Source organism: Scardinius erythrophthalmus (assembly GCF_964197995.2).
Source record: "Scardinius erythrophthalmus genome assembly, chromosome: 9".
In the NCBI taxonomy this organism is placed as follows: Eukaryota; Metazoa; Chordata; class Actinopteri; order Cypriniformes; family Leuciscidae; genus Scardinius; species Scardinius erythrophthalmus.
Genome location: NC_138229.1, coordinates 127,501 through 136,959, shown reverse-complemented (window position 1 = coordinate 136,959; position 9,459 = coordinate 127,501). Strand labels below are relative to the sequence as shown.

The following is a 9,459-nucleotide window of genomic DNA, read 5'->3' as shown; positions in this document are numbered from 1 at the left end:
TCACAGCTCCCGCAGTCACAGCTCCTGCAGTCACAGCTCCCGCAGTCACAGCTCCCGCAGTCACAGCTCCCGCAGTTACAGCTCCCGCAGTCACAGCTCCCGCAGTCACAGCTCCCGCAGTTACAGCTCCTGCAGTCACAGCTCCCGCAGTCACAGCTCCCGCAGTCACAGCTCCCGCAGTCACAGCTCCCGCAGTCACAGCTCCCGCAGTCACAGCTCCCGCAGTCATAGCTCCCGCAGTCACAGGTCCCGCAGTCACAGGTCCCGCAGTCACAGGTCCCGCAGTCACAGCTCCCGCAGTCACAGCTCCCGCAGTCACAGGTCCCGCAGTCACAGGTCCCGCAGTCACAAGTCCCGCAGTCACAGCTCCCGCAGTCACAGCTCCCGCAGTCACAGCTCCCGCTTCACAGCTCCCGCAGTCACAGGTCCTGCAGTCACAGCTCCTGCAGTCACAGCTCCCGCAGTCACAGCTCCCGCAGTCACAGCTCCCGCAGTCACAGCTCCCGCAGTCACAGCTCCTGCAGTCACAGCTCCCGCAGTCACAGCTCCTGCAGTTACAGCTCCTGCAGTCACAGCTCGTACAATTAGAACGACACTCAGAATGAGTTCAGATGCTGAAAAAAACACACTTCTCTCTGCTCAACTCCAGTTATTAGAGTCCAGTCAGTTCACCTTCACATTCACATGTGATTCATCTCTCTTTCTTTCTCTCTCTCTCTCTCTCTCTCTCTCTCTCTCTCTCTCTCTCACACACACACACACACACACACACACACACACACACACACACACATGACTTGAGTCTGGGGTCTGGTTGGCTTGACTGAGGCTGTCAGGGATTCCTGGGATTTCTGCCTGAGTAAAAACAGCTCATCGCTCTGGAGTTTGTCCTAAAGCTCATCATGGGCTCTCAGTGCTGCGGCTCCGGGCCCTTACAGTGGGTCCTCGGTCTCTTTGTGTTTGTGTGTGTGAAGATGGCTGTGTAGATATGATCAGTCATGTAGTTGAGGATATTTTATTTCTTTTTGTGCTTTTGTAGTTGGTTTTAGTTGTGATGTGTGTGAGCGCTGGTAGAAGGGCTGTGTGATGCTCTACACACACACACACACACACACCGGACATGTCTAACACGTACCGAACTCTCTCACAGCACCTCAATGACCTGAAGAAGGAGAACTTCAGCCTCAAGCTCCGCATATACTTTCTGGAGGAGAGGATCCAGCAGAAGTTTGAGGACAGCGGCGATGACGTCTACAGAACAGTGAGACCAGATCTGTGTTCACTGCCGTATTACGATGTCATGCTAAATATATTTGCCTAAACACCTTTAATAATAATGATAATAACAGTAATACAGTAAATTAAAATAATACATTGAAGGTTCTGTACTGCCATCAGTGGTTCCATGAAGAACATTAAACATCCATTCCACTGAAAGTTATTAATAGAGTGGAAAAAGGTTCTTCAGATTATTAATATGTTCTTCACAGTAAGAAAAACTGGTTCCTTTAAGAACTGAACACTGAAAGATTCTTTGGGAACCAAAAAAGGAAGCTTCCCCCCTTTTGGAAGCTTTATTTTTAAGAGTTTATAGCACCATTCTACATTAAAAAGATTTCTTAAAAAAAAAGTAATTTGACCTTTCAAGCCGCTGTCGCAGGAAAACATACATTTGTTGATTCTGTTCATCTTTGTGGTCAAAATCTGCTGCACTGGCACTTAACTGATATTATCTGGCTGACAGAGATGAGGTTCTGTTGAAATCACAGGAATTATTGGTTAAAGTTCTGGAAGCATCAGCGCTTCAGATCAGTCTGTGATGTTTTACATCTTTTTCCTGAGAAATGAGTTCTTTGGGCTTGTTGCGAATCTTCTTATCGTAAAATAATAATTCTAACTTGTAAAGAAAAAATATAAAATATATAAAAATAAAAATAATACAACAATTTATTTTTATGGTGAAAAATATAAATATTATTGAGCTGTGTAAAAAACATCCTAACATGCTGTGAGATATTGAGATATACATGAGAGTAAGTGATTAGTATAAGTGTTTATATTGTGATCTGAAAGCGTTCCAGCGCTGCTCACAGATCACAGAAACCCGTCGGTTCTGCTGAATCTCAGTCCAGATCTCTGCAGCTTTAGTTTAGTTGATCAGATTTCTGCTGCGCCAACAAAAGACTGTTACTAAAGATACCCACATCTTTTCCTGTTCTTAAAAGTGTCTCAGCTCATAAAGGGGTCGAATCATGAGGAGTCAGACAGGTTACATATAAACATCTTATAAGCACAACAGCAAAACAACCTTCTGACCGATCTGAACCAGCACATAACACACTTGTGCTAGTGTGTGTGTTTCAGCAGGTAAACAGTCGACAGCTGTTCACTTCAGTTGTGGTTCGGTTTCAGCTCTGCATTCCAGTCGCTAAAAATAACCTGTGAGATGCCTGTTAAATGACATGACTGATTAATCACACACACACATACACACACACGCACAAACACACTCTCTATGTAGAATATGAAGGCTAACGTGAGTACGTTTCTGCTGACCCTCGACTTAAAGAACTGTCATCATTCCTGCTCTCGTGTGTACACACACATTTACAGATGTTTGTTTCATTCCAGAACATCGAGCTGAAGGTGGAGGTTGAAAGTCTGAAACAGGAGTTGCAGGAAAAACAGCAACTGCTGGATAAAGCGCTGTACGTACATCTGCCTGATCTCTCTGATATCTACAAATCTCCTCCTTCACACACACACACACACACACACACACACACACACACACACACGCGCGCGCCTGATGGTGTGACGGGTTTAATAGCTGGTTATCTGATCTTTTGATCCTCCTTCCCGTTTAAAAGCAGCACACAGATGAACACACTCACACACACACACACACTCACACTCACAGACATGGCGGCGTGAGCCATTCTGAGCCACAGCAGAAATATAACGGTGTGTGTGTGAGTGTGTGTGTGTTCTAGTGCTGGTAGATGTTTGTCAGCAGACTGACTCACATGAACTCCAGCTAGAACCGCACAACACTTGATCCATCAGCAGACGTTCAGAATTACAGCCATTATTCCAGGGCTCTATGGAGATTCCACATCACTGACCGTCAGCTATAATGATGGAGTCACGGGTAAAGGGTTGGATAGACGTGCACACACACACACACACACACACACACACACACACACACACACACACACACACACTCCTCGACAGACACATGGGAACTGGGGGAAGGACAGAGGGTCAGAGAGCCACCAGGGCATATCAGGTGGAACTATTGAGAATCACGTTTACTGAAATCACGTGACTTTGCCAGTTTGATACACGCTCCAAAACACTGATTCGAAAAACAATAGATTCATAAATGTTTGAAACAGTGTTTCGAAAGCGCACTTCACTACGCAGAACAGGAAATGACATAAAAGTCCACACAAGACTAGAGGAACACGCTTGGATCATGACAGAAACAGAGCGTTACTGACAGACTGGGAAGAGAGGAGCTGCAACAATGGAGAATATGAGGAGAATAATCAACATCCAAGCAGGAAAACCTGTTCTAGCAGAGCCGGAAAACAACATTAATACTGTGTAAAAGGGAATAATAGCTTCTCTTTAAATCAATCATCCATGTGTTCATTTTTGACAGGACAACAGCAGAGAGTCTGACCAATCACAATGAAGCGGAGCTGCAGAGACGCTGTGAAGAGAGACAACAGGAGATCGATCACATGCAGCAAGTGCTGGAGAGCAAGATACAGATCCTGCAGGAGGTACAACACACTCACACACACTGACACACATACGCACGCACGCACACATGCACGCACACACTCTCACACACACTGACACGCACGCACACACACGCACGCACACACTCACACAAACACACACATGCATGCACGCACACACTCTCATACACGCACACACTGACACACTGACACACACACACACACACACACATGCATGCACTCACACACTCTCACACACACTGACACACATACGCACGCGCACATACGCACGCGCACACACACACAGACACACATACACACACATAAGTGTGATGGTGATGATGCTGGTGGTGATGGTGATGATGATGGTGATGATGATGGTGGTGATGATGCATGGCAGGAGGCTCAGTTTGCACGGGACGAGGCCCTGCACGGCTCTGTCGCCATGGAGACGGTTCCCAAGCAGACCCCAGGAGACTGGAGCCCACAGTCTGATGAGGATGCAGACAGAGACAGGTAAAATCTCCACATTCACCTTAGACAAGCGTTTCCTCAGGATCAGTGTGGACTAAAATCAGTTTGGCTTTTTTGCTACTTGTCCAATCAGATTAGAGGACATTATTCTGCATAATAACAATATGAAGGATGCAACATTATTTTTCCCATTAGTAGATCAAGTGAAGGTGTGTGTGTGTGTGTGCCTGTGCCTGTGTGCGTGTGTCTGCGCGTGTGTGGTGTCTGCGTTGTGTGTCTGCGCGCGTGTGTGTGTGTGCAGGATCGAGCAGCTGAGTGCGGCGCTGTGCTGTAAGGAGCGTCTAATCCGCGAGCTGACGGATGAGAGGACAGACCTGAGACAGAGAGTGAGACACATGGAGGAGCAGCTGCAGAAGCTGTCTGTGTCTCTTCTGCAGAGAGAGAGAGACGCGCAGGTGTGTTTGAAAGTTGGTCGGACCGAAACACGAACAAACAACAACAAACTTGTAGCCAATCAACACTGAGTAACACTGGGGAACACTGAGGAACACTGGGTAACACTGAGCAACACTGGGTAACACTGAGTAACACTGGGTAACACTGGGTAACACTGAGTAACACTGGGTAACACTGGGTAACACTGAGTAACACTGGGTAACACTGAGTAACACTGGGTAACACTGAGTAACATTGGGTAACACTGAGGAACACTGGGTAACACTGGGTAACACTGGGGAACACTGATGAACACTGAGTAACACTGGGTAACACTGGGTAACACTGAGTAACACTGGGTAACACTGAGTAACATTGGGTAACACTGATGAACACTGAGTAACACTGGGTAACACTGGGGAACACTGATGAACACTGAGTAACACTGGGTAACACTGGGTAACACTGGGTAACACTGAGTAACACTGGGTAACACTGGGTAACACTGGGTAACACTAGGTAACACTGGGTAACACTGGGTAACACTGAGGAACACTGGGTAACACTGGGTAACACTGAGGAACACTGATGAACACTGGGTAACACTGGGTAACACTGGGTAACACTGGGTAACACTGAGTAACACTGAGTAACACTGAGTAACACTGGGTAACACTGAGTAACACTGGGTAACACTGGGTAACACTGGGTAACACTGAGGAACACTGAGTAACACTGAGGAACACTGGGTAACACTGAGGAACACTGAGTAACACTGAGTAACACTGGGGAACACTGAGTAACACTGAGGAACATTGAGTAACACTGGGGAACACTGAGTAACACTGGGGAACACTGAGTAACACTGGGGAACACTGAGTAACACTGAGTAACACTGAGGAACACTGAGTAACACTGGGGAACACTGAGTAACACTGAGGAACACTGAGTAACACTGAGGAACACTGAGTAACACTGAGGAACATTGAGTAACACTGGGGAACACTGAGTAACACTGGGGAACACTGAGTAACACTGAGGAACACTGAGTAACACTGGGGAACACTGAGTAACACTGAGGAACATTGAGTAACACTGGGGAACACTGAGTAACACTTAGTAACACTGGGGAACACTGAGTAACACTGAGTAACACTGGGTAACACTGGGTAACACTGAGTAACACTGAGTAACACTGGGTAACACTGAGGAACACTGAGGAACACTGGGGAACACTGGGTAACACTGGGTAACACTGAGTAACACTGGGTAACACTGAGGAACACTGAGGAACACTGGGGAACACTGGGTAACACTGGGTAACACTGAGTAACACTGGGTAACACTGGGTAACACTGAGTAACAGAGTAACACCGGGGAACACCGAATAACAGTGAGGAACACTGGGAAACACTGAGTAACACTGAGTAACACTGAGGAACACTGAGGAACACTGAGGAACACTGGGTAACACTGGGTAACACTGGGTAACACTGGGTAACACTGGGTAACACTGGGTAACACTGAGGAACACTGAGTAACACTGGGTAACACTGAGCAACACTGGGTAACACTGAGGAACACTGAGTAACACTGAGTAACACTGAGTAACACTGGGGAACACTGAGTAACACTGAGGAACATTGAGTAACACTGGGGAACACTGAGTAACACTGAGGAACACTGAGTAACACTGGGGAACACTGAGTAACACTGAGGAACTCTGAGTAACACTGAGTAACACTGGGTAACACTGAGGAACACTGGGTAACACTGAGTAACACTGAGTAACACTGAGTAACACTGGGGAACACTGAGTAACACTGAGGAACATTGAGTAACACTGGGGAACACTGAGGAACACTGAGGAACACTGAGTAACACTGGGGAACACTGAGTAACACTGAGGAACACTGAGTAACACTGGGGAACACTGAGTAACACTGGGTAACACTGGGTAACACTGAGGAACACTGAGGAACACAGAGTAACACTGGGGAACACTGGGGAACACTGAGTAACACTGAGTAACACTGGGGAACACTGAGTAACACTGAGTAACACTGAGTAACACTGAGTAACACTGGGGAACACTGAGTAACACTGGGTAACACTGAGTAACACTGAGTAACACTGAGTAACACTGGGTAACACTGGGTAACACTGAGTAACACTGAGGAACACTGAGGAACACTGGGGAACACTGGGGAACACTGGGGAACACTGGGGAACACTGGGTAACACTGGGTAACACTGAGTAACACTGGGTAACACTGAGTAACACTGAGTAACAGAGTAACACCGGGGAACACCGAATAACAGTAAAGAACACTGGGAAACACTGAGGAACACTGAGTAACACTGAGTAACACTGAGTAACACTGAGTAACACTGAGGAACACTGGGTAACACTGGGTAACACTGGGTAACACTGAGGAACACTGGGTAACACTGGGTAACACTGAGGAACACTGGGTAACACTGAGGAACACTGAGGAACACTGGGTAACACAGAGGAACACAGAGGAACACCGGGGAACACCGGGGAACACCGAATAACAGTGAGGAACACAGAGGAACACAGAGGAACACAGAGGAACACAGAGGAACACAGAGGAACACAGAGGAACACAGAGGAACACAGAGGAACACAGAGGAACACCGGGGAACACCGGGGAACACAGAGGAACACCGAATAACAGTGAGGAACACTGCAGAGGAACACCGGGGAACACCGAATAACAGTGAGGAACACTGAGGAACACTGAGGAACACAGAGGAACACAGAGGAACACAGAGGAACACAGAGGAACACAGAGGAACACAGAGGAACACTGAGGAACACTGAGGAACACTGAGGAACACTGAGGAACACCGGGGAACACCGAATAACAGTGAGGAACACTGGGGAACACTGAGGAACACTGAGTAACATTGAGGAATACTGAGTAACACTGAGGAACACTGAGTAACACCGGGGAACACCGAATAACAGTGAGGAACACTGGGGAACACTGGGTAACACTGAGTAACACTGAGTAACACTGAGTAACACTGAGTAACACTGGGTAACACTGAGTAACACTGAGGAACACTGAGTAACACTGAGTAACACTGAGTAACACTGGGTAACACTGAGTAACACTGAGGAACACTGAGTAACACTGAGTAACACCGGGGAACACCGAATAACAGTGAGGAACACTGGGGAACACTGGGTAACACTGAGTAACACTGAGTAACACTGGGTAACACTGAGTAACACTGAGGAACACTGAGTAACACTGAGGAACACTGAGGAACACCGGGGAACACCGAATAACAGTGAGGAACACTGGGGAACACTGAGGAACACTGAGGAACACTGAGTAACACTAAGTAACACTGAGTAACACTGAGTAACAGTGAGGAACACTGGGGAACACTGGGTAACACTGAGTAACACTGAGTAACACTGAGTAACACTGAGTAACACTGAGTAACACTGAGGAACACTGGGGAACACTGGGGAACACCGAAAAACACTTTCTTGTCGTTCGTTCATCATCTTTGCTTTATTTTTCATGAAGCATTATTTTGTTGAACTTCTGCTACGATAAACAGACATCCAATCGTGTGTAACGGAGGCCAGCCAGTGAGAGTCGCGCAGGCTGATGAATGAGACGTTTACTGTTTAGTGTCCTTGTTAGTGCACATGCACTCGCCTTGCGATCGGGGTTCGAGACTCGGAGCAGAGGTTAGGACTGGAAGATGAGCTTTGGAGGTGGAGCCATAAAGAAGGGGGTGTGTTTTGCTTGGCTTGATTTTAAATGAACAGTGTTCAGCAATGAGTTATGACATACTGTACTTTTAAGCGCTACATACACTACCAAATGAAAAGTGTTTCTGTAACATAAACACATCTATTTGACAATTATCGCATCTAATTCTTTTCATGTGCGATAAAGAAAGCAAACAGTGTGTGAGCGTCACTGTGGGAGCAGAAAGTGTCCGACTCACGTGTTGATGTGAAAGACTCTGCGTTTACCAGCTGAACTGCTCTAATCTGTCAGATATCTGTCACATTTCTCCACAGACTGTTTTAGGACCATTAGGACCGGGTTTTTTTAGCATTGTGACATTATTTTCACATTTAGAATTCAGAGAATTAAAACCATTTCTCAAGAATTCTCATTACAAAAAAAACATTTGTAGTGGAAAACACCATGAAATCTAGAGTGACAGATGTACTGATTTCTTTGGTATAATTGTGTATCTGTAATGATTGTTTCTTTGTGTAGTTTTATGAAGAGGAGTTGGGCCGCGAGAGGCTCCGTGTGCAACAAGAGATGCAGGTAAGAGAGTGTGTGTGTGTGTGTGTGTGTGTGTGTGTGTGTGTGTGCACCTCGACTGGACCGGACCAGAGCTGATCTCCACCGTTTATATTAGCTCGACCAAACACACTGAACAAGCACAATATATGATTCCACTGTTGGCAGATTTCGTTCCTGATTTGAACGTTTGAAGTTTTGCAAACTGTTGCATATATATTAGTGTTCAGTCTTTTGAGTTGACGAGAGACTCTTAATAAGAGTGTAAATCAGATTCAAACAGAAGAATCATCTGTGTTACTTTATTTATATTAACCTGTGTAGAGCCATTCCTCTGAATCAGACATGATACTCTTTTATTGTGGAACTACGTGCAAAAAAAACAACAAATGATACAAAATAATTTAATAAATACCTATTTACAATAAGCACTAACTCAAATAACTGTTAAATAATAAAACAGATAACTAAAGAATCGTGATGAATCT

General features: G+C 46.0%; 1 protein-coding gene across 12 annotated transcripts in view; it reads left to right on the top strand.

The window, feature by feature from the left end:
- The first annotated feature begins 875 nt into the window (after positions 1 to 875).
- Positions 876 to 9,459, top strand: part of LOC308696376 (myomegalin) — a 108,604-nt gene continuing 100,020 nt past the window's right edge. For 11 of the 12 annotated variants that reach the window (XM_081375062.1, XM_081375061.1, XM_081375071.1 and 8 more), the window contains exons 1-6: positions 876 to 1,261; positions 2,632 to 2,708; positions 3,671 to 3,794; positions 4,153 to 4,268; positions 4,528 to 4,681; positions 8,942 to 8,995. In XM_081375062.1, coding sequence (XP_081231188.1) covers positions 1,121 to 1,261; positions 2,632 to 2,708; positions 3,671 to 3,794; positions 4,153 to 4,268; positions 4,528 to 4,681; positions 8,942 to 8,995 — 666 coding nt within the window. In that variant the 5' untranslated portion in view covers positions 876 to 1,120. The remainder of the gene's footprint in view (positions 1,262 to 2,631; positions 2,709 to 3,670; positions 3,795 to 4,152; positions 4,269 to 4,527; positions 4,682 to 8,941; positions 8,996 to 9,459) is intronic. The other variant, XM_081375064.1, reaches the window with a different exon arrangement.